The 16,687-nt window shown below is 37.6% G+C and overlaps 1 protein-coding gene across 2 annotated transcripts in view; it reads right to left on the reverse strand.

Annotated features, from left to right (window-relative positions):
- Positions 1-11,586: 11,586 nt before the first annotated feature.
- Positions 11,587-16,687, reverse strand: part of MTFR2 (mitochondrial fission regulator 2) — a 9,792-nt gene continuing 4,691 nt past the window's right edge. Inside the window, exons 6-8 of one of the 2 annotated variants that reach the window (XM_017829694.1) lie at positions 16,008-16,305; positions 13,606-13,792; positions 11,587-12,413 (exon numbers count right to left, since the gene is read on the reverse strand). In XM_017829694.1, coding sequence (XP_017685183.1) covers positions 12,315-12,413; positions 13,606-13,792; positions 16,008-16,305 — 584 coding nt within the window. In that variant the 3' untranslated portion in view covers positions 11,587-12,314. Of the gene's footprint in view, positions 12,414-13,605; positions 13,793-16,007; positions 16,309-16,687 lie in introns of both variants that reach the window. The other variant, XM_017829693.1, reaches the window with a different exon arrangement.

Raw genomic sequence — 16,687 nt, forward strand, 5'->3', positions numbered from 1 at the left:
GCTTTCCTGCACTACTCATGCAGCTCAGCAGCTGTTCCAGTTCAAATCCAGACTTTCCATTTTTATGTGCAGAGGATTCCTATGAGTTTAGCTCATTCATAAGCATATTTATGAAAGAAATATAGTTACCAAAAAGAAAAATCTAGTGCTACACCTACACATGCCCAGTCTCATTTCTATAGGCAGACCTACCAACACCTGCAGACAAATGCAGGGGTAGTCATGTCAGGCAATCAAAATCCAAAGAAAATAGGAAGTACTGAAACATACGGTAGATTCAAAGGCAGATTCAAAAAGAAAATATTGTCCCAAAGACCACTTGTTTGTATCTTTCATGTTTTGCATTCGACAAATATATTTCAAGTCAATCCTTAGAGGGAGAAGAAGAAAATAGATATATTGATATCATCAACTGAGAGACCAAAACATGAGTGGAATTACTTTGTTTAAAATGTACTGTTTTGCTGGGACAAGGTTCCAAGTATAGAAGTACTTCAGGACTTGGACATTGTCCTCTATGGTACCTGTGCACAACACATTTATTTCCCCCAGTGTATCAGAAAAGTCACCACCACCAGTTCTACCATTTCTGCATGAAACATTAAGAAGTGGCCATTTACACTATGTGCTTTGAAGTACCTTTTATCAGCACTAATGCTGAATTAAGATGCACTGCCAACTGCGCAGCTCCCACGTTAAAAGGAAATCTTCCTCAACAATGCCAGTAGCTGAAGACTGCCTATGTAAAGACAGATCTTAAACAAATCAAGAAACATAAGGAAGATCTGGGATGGCTACATCAGCCACTCAAAACAGCTAAGTGACATTGGCACATTGTATACTTTAGGTGCATAAAAGTGTGTACAAGAGTTTTAATATAGCAAATACACTTCCGTCATTTATCTTCATTATAGCTACAAGGATATTACACACAGAAATTATATCACCTGAAGGTATTAGTGAATTAAAGTGAAGAAACCTGGAAAAAAACTGTATAGTTGACTTCCTTCTGCACTCGATCCTCAAATCCTCTGTTCGGTCAATCAGGAGTCCTATCTGCAGATGACTAAAAATGGTTATCAAGCCTCATTTTTATCTTCTTGGATCTCTTGCCCCCACTTCCTTCCTCTGCATACCTAATTATGGTCAGCTTCTTAAAAACACCAGCTAATCAGAAGCAACACAAAAAAAAATTTGATTTGGGAAATTATGGTATTTATTATGTTTCCAATCATATGTTATGTTCTTTTAAAAAGCAGTGTGATTTCCCCCCCCCCCAAAAAAAAAAAAGGAATTCTTCCTTCTCTGAGATGCTCTGGATTGGGCTAGAAGAGAAAAAGTTCAGAAATGCAGAGTATCTCATGCAAGAAAGCCATGGCAAGAAGTTCAGAGCTCACTTGGAGAATGCAGCAAGTAAATAAAATTCTTGTGAGCCTTCACTGTCAGCCAGACATAAGAGGGGCCTAAGAGACTTGACTACAACTCAGAATGGTATTAAGTGGAAGTAAGAACTTGTATACAAGGGCACAACCCCTTTTTTGTTTTCTGTCTTCCTTGATAATTTCTGTGTTCTCCCTTGATAAAACTATGGAGGTTTTATTGTAATAAAGCCTGGCTTTTTGATTTCAAAAGAAACAGTTTCCTGAGGCTCAGATCCGCTTCAATTCCTGTACCACTTTTTATTAAGCATACTTTACTATAGTATGAAATATTTTCTTTTTTTTAAGAGCATTTCAGTTTTATGGAACAGTAGTTAATAATATTACTATTAATGTTTGCTTACGATGGAGCATAAAAAAGTGTCTGGATTTCAGCTGCCTTTTGCCAAATCCTCCATCTGCCCAAGACCTAAAGATATTGCAATATAATCTCATGTTACCAACAATCTCCATTTTCTTTTGAACAGTTCCACTACTTAGGCCTATATGTTGGCAGGTTTGAAATGTAAACTACTAACAAAATGATCTGACATTTTGACTATGGCAACTCAACAGTCACATTGTATGTGAAACACTAGATAAAGGTGGAATTTATTTATTTGCACTGTGATTAAATTTCAGAGCACTCTAGTTATGGATTAGGACACCACAAGGGTCCCCACTGCTCCCACCATAAGTCTTCACAATAGAAATAATCTAAAAACAGCTTCAAGAAGAAAACAGTTCAAGAAGAAAACACCACAGATCCTATAGAGAGCTAGATGTGAAAGGGCAGTTTTTACTTCAATGATAAAGGAGCGAAACTTCTATGGTTTTGTGGGAAAAGCAAATTGATCACCTCCAAGTACCTTATTTTTTTTTTCATTTATTTCCTCACCAATCCAACTGCAATTCTTTCTTTCTGATACTTCAGTATCATTAATTTAAAGGGAGAGCTTACATTATCACTCTTGAGTTACTTGACAGTTTCAAGTTTTGCCTGTGGGTGTTATATTGCTCTCAGGGACATCTTATATAATAATGCAGATATCATTTTTTAGCTGGCACAGCACATCTACAAACTTAAATTTTACTGAGATCCATGACAGAATGAAATCTTCTCAAATAGCTGAATATCAGCAAGGAGTTTGAACCTTCAAGCGTAGCACAAGCTCCTCCCTCTGTGAAACTAATACTTTTGAGATTAAAACAAATATGTTAGTGAGAGCTGTTCTCTTTTTAAGACCACCTATGATAAATACACTAGAAAATAAACATCAGGGGGAGAGAAGGAAGGCACCATTGTCAAAAAGTGACAATTGTTTTACTCCATTGGTTCACTATAGAACTACCTTTGGGTTCTACTACAGAGAGTAAATAAAGAAGAGTCACCAATTCCCACTGTGAATGTCATACTTATTACTGAAATGCACTCTCATTAAAATTATTCTAGTTTTCCCTTCCTACGACTGGTTAGTATCATATTTCTCTCTGTCACAAAAAGAGTCTTCTAGCACTTTTTTTTGTCTCCATGCATTCACAGTCAAGTCACTGCAAACAGATTTTCTGTTTCTGAAATAATACAGTGGCAAAACCAGTAAGTTTGAATGAAACTCCTTTGTAGTTCTCCAACTGACTGTACTAGTATGTATTTTCTTTCTGAAGACCTAACCTGCTCTGGCATTATCACTATGGCCTTTTGCCATCATTCACATCTTCATTATTTTTCTCAATGTAATTTCTGGTTTTAATTATCCACAAATTTTGTCACTTATTTAATTACTAAAAATATCAAACTGCATTAACCCAGCACCATTCTCTATAATCCTGGTAGAAGTACTTCCTTTCATTTATTACTATTATCTGCCAGTTAATCAGTTCCACATCCATTTAACATCTACTTTGTGGGTAATATGAATGCTATATTTAATTTACACTATTCTATTATAGCTATTTTTGTCAAAGATGATTTAAAAGATCTGTTTTACAATGAAGTCACATAAGATCACTCCTGTTATATAAGTATTTTCAACTCTGCACTAGGATCCCATCATACAGAATTTTTGCCTAGAATTGATACATGTTAATTGATCTACAGTCATGTGGTTTACCTCACTTTTCTTAAAAAGAAAACTTAGGTGACACAATAATTTTCTGAACATCTGTGTTACTTCAAGGCTTATTCAAAGTAAACATAAAAGGCCATATATGTCCTTCAGCCAGCTGTCTCAGAATTTGCAGATTCAAATTGCTTAACTATCCACAGTTTAGAGCATTTTTTTTTAAGTAAGCAGTTTAACTTACTCCTCCATCACAGAATTACATCAGTGGTAGTGAGCAACCCTGCTTTTTCTGAAGTTAATACATTTCACTTTTCCTAAAATCTATGCAGTTCCTCAGTGAGATTTTGATTCTTGTTTAAGCAACGAAATGGCAACTTCAAAATAAAAGCGCCAGTGCCATTAACAGATGTGATGTTCATCATCCTCAACTTGTATTGGGTTAGCTATTTATGATTATCGTGCATAGTGAAGTTCTGGGCACATAATTTTCTTCAAAATCACTAGGTCTTGACTGTGAGACCTGTATGCTGAATAATGACAAAGGACTTAGTTCCATGGTCAAGACGCAACAACATTTCCTCATAGATTTTATTACATTAGAGAGGAGGAAAAAGGGAGTATAGGGAAGAAAAATATTGTGAGTTTATACAGATGTGTAGAAATAGCACAAGTTTCTGTGGGTTCCCCAGGCAACTACTAGCTTAGAGGACTGTTAACATACTCTTCTCCTAGCAACAGCACCAAGAGCTCACAAAGCATGAAGCAGGATCTCTCAAATTCTGTTTATTTTGCTTACCTTATGTCAATATATTTTAAATATATTCTTTTATTTGTGACCTCAAAAATCTAATTTGACATAAAAAACTAGATCAGTAATAAACTAGGCTATAGAGCAGATTATTTGGTAGACATAAGTCTCACTAGCAGCCTCGTTGTTCTAACATAATAAATACAAAGTATACTCTTCAAATCTGAAAGAAAAGGCTATGCCACTACTGAGAAATAATAAATGGGTTGAGGATTTGATAGAAGTTTGGCAAAAAAAAAAGACTCCTCAGAAACAAAACAAATAAAACTTTAATATAATTCATATACATGCAGACAGTGCATATGAGAAGAATAAACAGGAGAAGCAAACACAGATGAAACACGTCAGAGTGGTCAAATGAACAGATAGGAAAAGGGGGTGTTGATAAAGCCCACATTTCATCTGAGTCAAGACAAAGTAGAACTTCAAACTCGATATTTTTACTTTCACCAAATTCTGAGTTTCAGATTACTTTCCCACCATACATACTGGTAATAAATTAAAAACAAAAAAACATTGAGCTTGACCTATCTTCAGAAACACGTCCTCACAAGCAAGGAAAGAGCATTACAAAACAGTCTGACTTATCAAGCCTGCCCCACTAGATGACAGTCAAACATGGTATGCAAGTCAAGCAAAAACATCTACTAGAAAAAGCATAATGGAAAAAGATGAGTAAAATACCAGTCAGACAAAATTAAGTAAGAAACAACAGACTATGCATATAAAAACCCAGTATTGTAAAGGACAGAAACCCCTCACTTCAGTAGTAGAACACACAACCTCTGATATTTCAAAACTATTAACACAGATTCCTACAGCTCTCACCTACAGAAAAAATAAGACAGACACTCACAGGTTGTAAAATGTAAGGTTACAATGAATCAACCAAACATAAGGCAACAATAACATGGGAACAAACTAGATCTAAGCTCATTTCAAATTTCTTCCTAGTCTTCCTTTACACCACCAGCTGTTGCTCAGTGGCAACTGTCTCCCAGCAAACACAGCTGCTGTGTTACAGCATGAGAACTGTAAAGTAAAAGAGAGAAGCAGGAACAATCTGTTTAACTTTCCCCGTTAAGTAAAATGTAGAGTACCAAAGAGAAAGCACAGATGGCAAGAACAGACAACTCAAATGCACAAGTCCTCCACAGTTCAAGGTGATAGGATGGGCAAGATGTTCCTTATTTAAAAATATGTAGATGAATACTTTCACTCTAGCAGCTCTGCTGAAGCTGACAGCGATGCATAAGCCTTACTGAAGGTTAAACTTTGCCCAGCTCTGCAAACATATATTTGCCCAGCTTTATGAATGCACCTAAACTCATTCAAGTCATCGTGTACCCGTGACAACCAATGAATGCCTATGTTTACAGAACAGTACAGTCCTTCAACTGAAAGAAAAAAACGTGAATTTTAATGCCCCATAGTCACTTTGACTTTTAATCAGTAAGAAGCAGCACATTTTCACCTCTATAATCTCAAAGTTATTTATACAAATCCCTGCAATTCTGTGGCAGTGCTCATTATATGTGTACTGCAACACAAAGAGAAATTTTCTCCCATGGCCATTTTACATGGGATAAGAGAGGATATTTTTTCAGGAAAAGAAAGACAGATGAAGCTCTTCTCTAACTTACCACTTAAAATCTCCAGCCCATTCTTCCAGAAAATGAAGAAGCAGATTTATTTTGTGAAGAGAATAAACTAGCCTGGTGTTGCCTTATATTAATGTGAATGCATAAAAATACAGTTCACCATAATGCTAGTAAGTTAGAATCATGTGCCTCTACAATTTAGTGAATACCACTGTAAAGATAAAAACATAAAGGGATTAAAATTTTGTTGTTCGACTTAATACTGACAAAGCAGAATTACTTTTAAATTCAAGACTTGCAGCATAGATCCAGTATAACACTGCTCTCTTGTGGTTAAATACATGAAGTTCATCTGCAGAATGTAACAACTATTTACATCAATTATTTTTAAAAATTTTCAAAGGTATTTTAATCTAAGACAGTTTTTGATGATCAGGAGTTTAAAGCAACCAGTGCCAACTCCACTCCTGCACACTCCATTACCTAAAGAGAGATTTCAAACTCCTGCTTTTGGTTCTCTGAAATTAATGCCTACATGAGCCTTAAAGAAAAGGTATGCATACACCCATGCCAATAACAATGAAAATGAAAATCTGACCCTTCTTGCTGACATACATAAACAATTTGTTTTTAAAGCCTCCTTCAGCCTTCCAGGCTCAATAAAAATGTAAGCAGAAAGTAAAATGTAAAGAGGAGTAGCAACATAGCTGGAACAAAAGCACCACGCTGTTTTTCTTTCAATGTGCAAAAAAAAAAAAAAAATTAAAATTCCGATTGCAGGAGAGATCCTGCTGACAGGATTTTTGGGGAAATAATAAATAATAAAATAAGGGCCTTTTGACTATTATAATCAAAATTTGTAAATAATCTGGCCAAGTAATACTGAAATGTGCAAAATATTTCTCAAGTCGAAGGACAGCTGTCATCTTTAGCCTTATCCACAATACAATTTCAGATATTGTTAAAACTATCACCACAGTTTGTGATTGGGTTCCTAAACAAAATGTTTCAAGCCATAACTATGGAGCATAGTGCACTGTTACAAATCACTGAAACACTTACTAACAGCAAGGGAGGAAAAAGCCTGTCAAAGACCCTTCCAGATTGTACCTTTCACATTTGTCTAACTGCAAGAAACAAAAGCAGAATAATTTATACAAACAGATTCAAACATTAACTCATGTCTTTTTCTTTTTACATTCTTTTTTCTCCTGTACACTTTACAAGTCTCCTACAAAAACTCTATACTAACTATCCAATACCTCTTCTTTTTTGATATACTGTAAATGTAGAGTAACATCAGCTTCAAACTTCAAAGCGTTTTGAATAATAATGAAAAATCCCCCTCTTTATACATTGATGATATACAACGGGTATCTTATTCTTTCTAGCCAAGCTACATGCTGCTTCTTCAAATCTTTGAAATTAAATTGCCCTTCTCTGGATACACTCCAGCACCTCAATGTCTTTCTTGAAGTGATGGGTCCAGAAGTGAACAGAGGATTCGAGATGCAGCCTCACCAGTGCTGAGTACAGGGGAAAAAACATTGCCCTGGTTCTGCTGGACACACTATTGCTGATACAAGCCAGGATGCCATCGGCTTTCTTGCCCACCTGGCACACTGTTGGTTCATGTTCAGCCACTGTCAACCAGCACCCCCAGGTCCTTTTTCGCTGAGCTGCTTTCCAGATACTTTCGAAGAGTCAACTTCAGCCTTTGTAATAAGATGTCAGAAATAGAATATCACAAGTTAAAAATTAATCTACCTGTAGAAGACTCACTAATAGCTATGTACCTTTCTACACATGCTTAGCAAATTGAGAGATTGACAGGTCACCTTGTCATAGAGGGAGATCGGGTTGGTCCAGAAGGACCCGCCTTTCATAAACCCACATGGTCTGGGCCTGATCCACTAGTTGTCCTATATGTACCAAATGGTGGCACTTTAAGACAACCTGCCCCATGACCATTCCCAGCACTGAGGTCAGACTGACAGTCCTGGAGTTCCTCAGATCCTCCTTGTAGATGGGTGTCACACTGGCCAACCCCCAGTCTTCTGGGACCTCCTTGGTTAGCCAGGACTGATGACAAATGATGGAAAGTGACTTCCACCAGCTCTGTCCATACCCTTGGGTGGATCCCATCTGGCATGATAGACTTGTGTGTGTCCAAGTGTCTAAGTAGGTTGCAAACCTTTACTCTTGAATTATTGGGGCTTAATTCCATTCTCCCTGTCCCTGTCTTCCAGCTCGGGGGGCTGGGTACCCAGGGACTAAGTGGTCTAGCTATTAAAGACTGAGGCAAAGGCAGCATTAAGTAGTCCAGCCTCTTCCTCATCCTTTGTAACTATGTTTCCCTCCAAATCCAGTAAAGGATGGAGATTCTTCTTGGCCCTCCTGTTATTGTTAAAGTATTTATAGAAACATTATAGAAACATTTTTATTGCCTTTTACTTCAATAGCCAAAGTTCTAGTTGGGCTTTGGCCCCTCTAATTTTCTCCCTTCCTAATCTTACAACATTGTTACAGTCTTTCTGAGTTGCCTGACCCTTCTCCCAGAGGTCATAAGCTCTCCTCCTGTTCCTGAGCTCCAGTCAAAGCTCCCTGTTCAGCGAGGCTGGTCTTCCCCACCAGCTCATCTTAAAGACCACGGGAATGGCCCACTCCTCTCCTTTAGCATTTCCTCCTTGAAGAATGTCCATCTTTCCTGGACTTCTTTGCCTTTCAGGACTGCCTCCCAGCAGATTCACTCAACCAGTCTTCTAGACAGGATAAACTCTGCCCTGCAGAAGTCCAAGGCAGCAGTCCTGTTGACTCCTCTCCTTACTTCTCCAAGAACTGAAAACTATCATTTTGTGATCACTGTGCCTAAGATGCCTCCAACCATCACATCACCCACCAGTCTCTGTTTGCACACAACAGGAGCAGCGAGGCAACTTCTCCACTGCAAACTACTCAGATTTCACACAGACGCCCAACAATAATTCTCTAAAATATCATACACAATTAACAGATTATTTAGATAAACCTGGAAGGTAATACACATGTAGGTGAAGTCAGTGGCTGCAGACATTGCTTAACATTGGGGCATCACTTGCTTCAGAAGTCTTGCCTGCATAACTTTCTTTCCACAAGGCATCTGATCAGTAACTCAAGGCTAACTTGTTTAGCAGGTTCCCTAATATAATATATATAATGTTACTATTTAGTTAGGACTAAAGAACAATGCAATTAATTCCTGACAAGAAGAATACACTGAGGGCAGTGAATACTGTTGCATATTCTCTGCTCTGCCTTTACCCAAAAACTCTGTACCTACATGTGCAGAGAGAAGACAGATTATATATTAATTGTCCCTCACGAGTAGTGAGTATCTGGACAGGTCTGGGATATTATAGGAGTATATCAGCAGTGACATTCTGATAGTTCAGGTAATTGTATTCATTAGTCTCCTTGTAATGGGAAGCTCACTCATATCTTATAAGATCTCCTAGAGGAAAATCTGTAAAACTGTTTTTAAAGGACTGCATTGTAATTTTCCTTCTCACCCTATTTACTCAAAATATTTGAAACATTTATTCTTGTTTCAATTTTATCAACTGGAAAATTGGATATACTTATACATATTTTTTAGGCTTTTTAGAGGAAAACCAAAACCAACGTTCATTCCAGAGACCACCCCAGCAACCCCCGAAGGAAGACATGCTGCCCAAAAATTCATCATGAGTGGTAGGAGAGTAAGTTTTTCAGACTTCTTCAGTGATAGAATAAGAAGGCACAGCCTTTCACAAGACTGTTCCAGCAGATCAATAGAGCACTCATGTTCTTGAGTCTCTTCCTCCTCTCTTGTATTAATAGCACAACTCCTGAGTTGCATTGTGACTGACCAATTCACTCAGGGACCTTATGTAAACCAGGGTATTTGTAGGTGAACAGGGCATGGATTCTAGGTGGGCATAGGTAATCTTCGAGAACCTCAAGTTGCTTCCAAGCTGTTGATACAGAAGCTCTAGTCAAAGAAAATAAGATGACAAAGCCACATTTCCATCAGTTCTGAAAGTGAGAAAAATCTCTGCAATGACTGATAAAACTTTTCATTGCTAACTATTCCTAAGCTTTGCAACTTCTTAGTACTGAAAACTGTCAGATGTTACCAGATGCCACCCACAGACTTCTCAAGGTATACCAGAGTTGAATGCCTACCCTAATTTATAACTGGAACTACATTTTAAGACTCTGTTCTCATAACATGTCTACGTGGTACATAGTTGAGAAAAAAAAAAACAACCCACATGGCCCATGATTTATTCTTTTTCCTAAGGAAGTGGATCAGCTTAAACTACTTTATAACTACATTACTGCACAATTCACATCAAACTGACACAAACATCAGAGAGAGTACCCAACAACCAGAACGATCATACAGCTCACTAAAATTTGCAGATGCTTCTGACACTAGATCATTGGTTTCAGAGGTACTAAGAAATTTCTCAGAAGTCCTTTCCAAAATGAAAAGACACTTCCAAATTCAAAATTCCTACTGCAAACTCCTCCTGTGGCCAAATCCCAAGATGAATTCTGGGGAGAACAGAAAAATATAAAAGGAGTCCAAAACAATAGTTCTTCCTGAAGACAAGAAACTGTTGGTCACATAAAGCAACTAACGTAAAGGAGAGAGACTGCTGTATTGAGGGCTTTGTAGATAATTCAGCCTCCCACAGAAAGAATTCCATCCTCATGTTTGTCAGTCACGGCAGAATGGCCACAAACCCTGAAATCCCCTGGATCTAGGAACACTGATATAAAATAGGAGATAACTTGCTCCCCCTCACCACAATGCAGATACTGAGGAAAAACGGAGCCAATTCACAGCCCTTATGTCCCAGGGACTCTCCTGCCCTCATATCCTCTTCTGCAGGCACTGCATCAACTTCTCTCTCTGTTGCTCCTCGATGCCCTAGTATAGCAGACCAGAGCAGCAGACAAGAAAATGAGGAGTTTTGATAGAAGAGGGTAAGATTGCCAAGTAGAGGGCCGAGCTGGCTATTCAGTATGGATTTCACAGCAGTTGTCAAATTTAGGTAGAGGAAGCAGCAAACGTGTATTTTGAAAGAAAGGGAAGGCCAAACTGTTATGGACCAAGCAAGGAATGGGAGAATATGATAAAGTTAAATAATTACTAAATCCAGAAAAAAAAAAAACAAAAAACAAACATCCAGATGATGTCATTTTAGGAGCATAATATATCAAGTCACTTAAGCTTCAGTTTTAGTCAAAAGATAACTTTTGAAATTAAAATGGAAGTATGGCATTTGCACACTAATTTCTTACAACTGTGCAAAGAAGACTCGGCAGTAGGAGGGGATACAGTTGCCAGTCTACTCTGTGTAAGTGAGCAGGGAAATAGAAGACACACAGGATATATGAGGGACACATTCAACAGTCTGACGGGATTTAGGTTTTATACATCAGGATCATTAGACAAAAGATTAAATGAAGGCAGCTACTGTAAGCAGTGGATCATAATAAATTTGTAAATAAGTGGTTCCATCAAGTACTCTGGCAGGAAAAAATATAAGCTGTACTTTAATTAGTTTTAGATAATGCAATTTAAGAAGCTGTCTAATATGGTCAGTTCTTAAGATATAAAAGAGTCTGCAACACAAAAGGCCACTACCACACACATCTACAATATAAAGAAAATTTTATTTTATAAACTCATGTGAACAAAACTGAGGTCAGATGGACAAGATGAGACGGGAATTAATGTTTACTTACACATGGAATTTAAACTGTGTGCTAGCAGATCTCTCTACAAGGTCTTTTTAATCTCAGAATGCAACTCCCTCGTATTACAGGCACTTAATAGGCAGCTGCAGTTTACTTACAGCACAAAGTTTCACAAACATAAAAGTTCATCTCCTGACCCAAAATAAATCAGAATACTGTTTGCACATGGAATAAGGAGTTGCATCAGCAAACTGCAAAGAAAACCATGGCAACTATACCACTCTAATGAAAAAGTATTACCATTATATACAGTCAGTGATAACACACTAACAAAAAGTTTATACTTCGTTATTTACACTGGAGTGCAAACAGAACATACACCTCAGCTGCTACAGCAATAAATTTCCCTTCCCACACACTGCTTTCCTCGATTTCCCAGGTTTCAAACACACTGCTCCACAGTAATGGAAGCATTCTTTCGGTTCTGTGCTTCTCATAAAAACATCACATTCATAAGTTTGGCTTCTGGGAAACTAAGGAGTAGGTAATTTTACAAACCCTACAACACCCAAACTTTAATAGCATAGGAAAGACCTGTTCTAGAAAAACACAATACAGCACCTTACGGCAGTTTCCACAAGTGGACCCACCACTTATGTACACTATGAAGTTTCCTCAGAAGTTTCCACTGCAGCTAAATATGAGCTCTCACTTTCCACGCTGGTACCTGTTCAACTTCATCAGTTCTTGTAAGGCTAGGTTTTGCATTTAGCTTCAGACTGCAACGTCCAACCTGGGGAGCAGGGATGGAATTACAATTATACCCAAGACAACTGAATTAGATGTTTACAATAGAAATGGTTTGGAAGAGTTGTTGTACTTCTCTTAATGTAGGAAGAATAAAATAGTAAGCTCATGCAACTGGTTTAAGTACATTTATTCTTCAAAATACTCAACAGTTAACAATTAGAGGTTCGATTACCAACTCTAATAAGATTATTCTGCTTTAAGCAGAAAAAGTCCATCTTTTTGTATCTACTCCTGAATATGCTAGCTTTATGCAGTCTCTCTTTCAGGACTTTATAATCCAGCTGTTAGAGGATATATTTTTGATCTTTGTATCTAGAATCAGGTGTGTCAGCTATGCAATGCAATGGTCTGCAGCATCCAAAATACAAGCCTGGCTATTTTAAAGAAGTTTTTCTTTTCCCCAAAAAGGAAAAATTAAAAAGTCAAAGAAATTTATTAAGACTGCACCAGAGCTGTTGACTCACCGCAGTCTGTAAAATATATGCTACATTTTGCTCGCAAAATTTTTGTGGCAGTTGAAAAAAAAAAAATAATTATAGCTAGAAAGAGGAACACACACAGGTTTGTGAATATGTTTAACAAGCAACCAACAGTACTGCTGGACGGTGTAAGCTGAGGTAGCTTGCACAGGCTGCTCTACAGAAAACAATGCTCAGACTCACCTTAGTCTGATGGTCCCGCCTACCATGTTTCTTTGTTCATAGAAAAAACTGTATTTTTCGTGGGCTTTACAACAGAATCGCATCTCATTTTGGATAAAGATACAAACGGTGTGAAAATTATGCTACCTCAAAGAAAAATATTACTGACTATGCTTTTGATTTCATTTCTGAACACTTAGCATCTGTTAGTCAGACCTTTCTGTGCGTTCCCGGCATCTTTATTTGTAAAATATCTATGCATGGGTACTTGTCAGTTACCATCAAGCAAATGTCCATAGTTCAATCAACCATGAGCTGAATTTTTAAAATCAGTCTTCTAAGTTTTTTCTCTTGGCACATGTAGAATTGTACACCCAAAATAATTAATCTTTGATATTCTCTGCCTTGATTATACTTTTAAAAAAGCAACTAAAACTTGAAGGGAAGTTCTAGACTTGCAAAAACCCTACAACTATCCATGAAAAGAGCAGTAATTTCAAGAATATAAACACACATTCTTATATAAAAACATACCGTTGGGATCTCCGGACTAGAAAATGGAGAGTTATCAAAAGATCGATTTTCTTTGTCCAGAGAATCATCTTCATCATAATTTTTATGTGCAAATTTCTGCTTTAGTGCGTGAGTTAGTAGAGTAACTGGATCCCAATCTGAACTTTGCCTCTTTTGGGGTCTAGAAAGAGGAGTACCTCCAGGAGACCTGGGGAAAAAAAAAATAATTGTCGTCTCCCGACCCTATTCCTGATTACATAAATAATGCTGCTGTTAATTTACAGCAATTCATCAAATACAATTTATACAAGTACACCCAACAACTTGTCAGCCACATTCTTAGCCTGAAAACACCACTTGATGCTGTTCCATGAAGAAAAACAGCAGTAAATCAACACATGTTGAAGTATTGCAAATAAATAGAGAAAATTTTAAAAAAAGCAGAATGTACAGTTTTTAGAGCAATTCATTTATAGGTTATATTAAGCTATATTAGTGGAAATGTCCCACTACAGTATCTCATAATAAATGTGAATGGAATCTGATTTAAACTTTATTCATTTTAAGTTCAGAATATCATGGCTTTCTATGGTCCCACAAGAACAAACAAACTTAGGAAATACCACAGAGCAATTATATTTAAAGAAAACAACCCCTTTAAGTCAAATATGCAGCCAGGTAAACACAAAGCCCCATTTATAAGCTACACTTAACTCAAGTTTCATTATTTAAAAAAAAAAAAAAAATTATCATCAGGTTTGGCACAAAGGCTTCGAAGACAGTTTTTCCCTCCAAGTGAGTACCTGAGCATCCAAAGAGAAAAATTTTACAGGCAACAAAAGTAGAGTTTGTATTTTAATTTAGAAAAACTGTTCGAAATTAAAGCACCTGCACCCCAAAACTTAACATGAATGTGGAAGCCAGTGACTAGTCCAAGAAAATAAATCATAAGAAAGACTTTCTAACCATTGAGGTATCTGAGGGTGAGGGGGGAGGAATCTAGAGGTGTTCAGAGTTCTGCTAGTAAAGTGCTGCCTCCAGGCCAGTGATTTGTACCTAATAATGCACACTGACAGTGCTGAGCTTATTCAAAGTCTGGGAGTTACATGAGACCTGAAAGGAAGGAGTTCACTCTTCCTACAAAACAAGCCGACAGAACACTTGCCCAGCGTGAAAGACTGTGTCTGGGGCGGTAGAAACTGGGATCTTCAGACTATCAGTTTCTGAGAACAAGGGTTTTCCCTTTGCTGTGCACACATGAAACTATTCTCAGACTGCAGGCTGAAAGATTATAGCAATTTTGGCCATCATTAGTCCCCCCAGCAATATAAATTCATTATCCAGTTAAGTTCTACCTTCAGAATACAGGCAGATGCCTAAATCCAGAAAGCATTTCGGACACATATGTACCACTTCTAATTATGCTCATGCTCAATATGCTGGGTATTAAAACTGTCAACCACAACAACTCACTGTCTTGACTCACCACACACGGAATTATATGGAAGAAAATATATGTAAAGGAAGCACACAGGTTTACCTAAGTGCACTTTATATTTGCCTTATTTACTGTGAAAATGTCATCAAAACGTAAAGACATGCTTTAGAGTTGCATAGAGATAATTGTCCAAGATTTGTGCTAGTTACTTTTAGAGATAAAGCTCACAGTTAGGAAAATGTTGAAATGAGAGCAGTAAGTTTTGCCAAGTGACATTCTTCGCACATTGAGAGCTTCAAATATTCATTATAGACTCAGTTATTCTTACATACTTTTTCAACTCAAGAAGTTCAAAGACACCTGACAACCTCTATTATGCCTAGCACAGCACAGCAACACTGACCTGAAGAAGTGTTGCAGTCTTTAGTAAAGCATTTTTATAACAGGTCAACTGTGCTTACCATCAAAACAGCTGACCATTAAAAATACTTATAACCCAAGTGCACTATTGAAATACAAATTTGTGAAACATTTTCAATAAAAGATACAGTATATGTTTTCTTTAATGCTTCGAAGCTTGAACCATGATAGTTTGGGCATGCTAAAAGTAGTTTTCCAAAGTTTCCCCAAGGATTTGGCCCTTCACTGTGAATCCAGAAAGTTATTTGTTCAGATGAATTTTCTGTGATGGTGTAGGAAACTTTGTAAACAATCTCCCACCTCCCCACACCAACCTGAGATTTGCATACTGAAGCAGCAAACTAGTTTTAAATGCTGTGATATTCAGCACGTTTTAAATGCACCTAAAAGCCATGTCACAAGTATCTTACATTCCCAGCTGGGAACTCAGACGTTGCCAACTTCAGTTTGACAGCAGCAGCTGCTCGTGAAATGATGTTTCACATTGGTGTTCTCTGGTGCTACTGAAGTGCTGTGATGCTTACACAGACTTGGCTTGCTGAGGTACACATTTAATTCAACCTACCTCTCAATAGCTCGCAACTGAACTTTGTTTAGGTCTTTCAAAACTTCCATCATACTAGGAACGTTCTTTGTCTTCTGGTGATCAGCACTATCAGCTGCACTTGAATCACCGTTTCTTGCAGCACGGCGTTGTTTTACAAGTTCCATTGCAGATTTACTAGAATCAACACCAGATGGTACACCAGAAGGAAGTGGAGGAGGCAAGGGAATTACAAAGTGGTTGTGAGAGACGGACAATGGTGTGGAAGTCATGGCTGGCACTGGGTAAAATCCATCTGGAGTGCTGGGTGTTTTAAAGGCTTCTGGATAGAGTTAAGAGAAGAAAAAGACTAACATGTAGGATGACTCAGTTTTAAGATAAGACTGCCCTCTTAAAACCCTTTCTTATACACCTCGCACATTATAACACAGAAGAACTAGACTTAAAACCAAGAACATAACTTCAAACCCACAGATTCAAAACACACAAAACAATGAATCTGAGGTGTCCTATGCTGCTCTGATTTTCTCTGTTTGTGTTTTCAATCTAAGCACTAGACAAATCAGCAAAGCAGCCCTCCAACAGCAACTACAAACAGTTTGTTCTTGATGGTCAGAAGGTCATAATAACCCACATGAAGCAAAAGCAAAGATAGTCACGAAACATGTAAAATAGACTACAGTACTGAGTGTAGTGGAGAA

This window comes from Lepidothrix coronata, unplaced genomic scaffold (genome assembly GCF_001604755.1).
Source record: "Lepidothrix coronata isolate B3197 unplaced genomic scaffold, Lepidothrix_coronata-1.0 Scaffold167, whole genome shotgun sequence".
In the NCBI taxonomy this organism is placed as follows: Eukaryota; Metazoa; Chordata; class Aves; order Passeriformes; family Pipridae; genus Lepidothrix; species Lepidothrix coronata.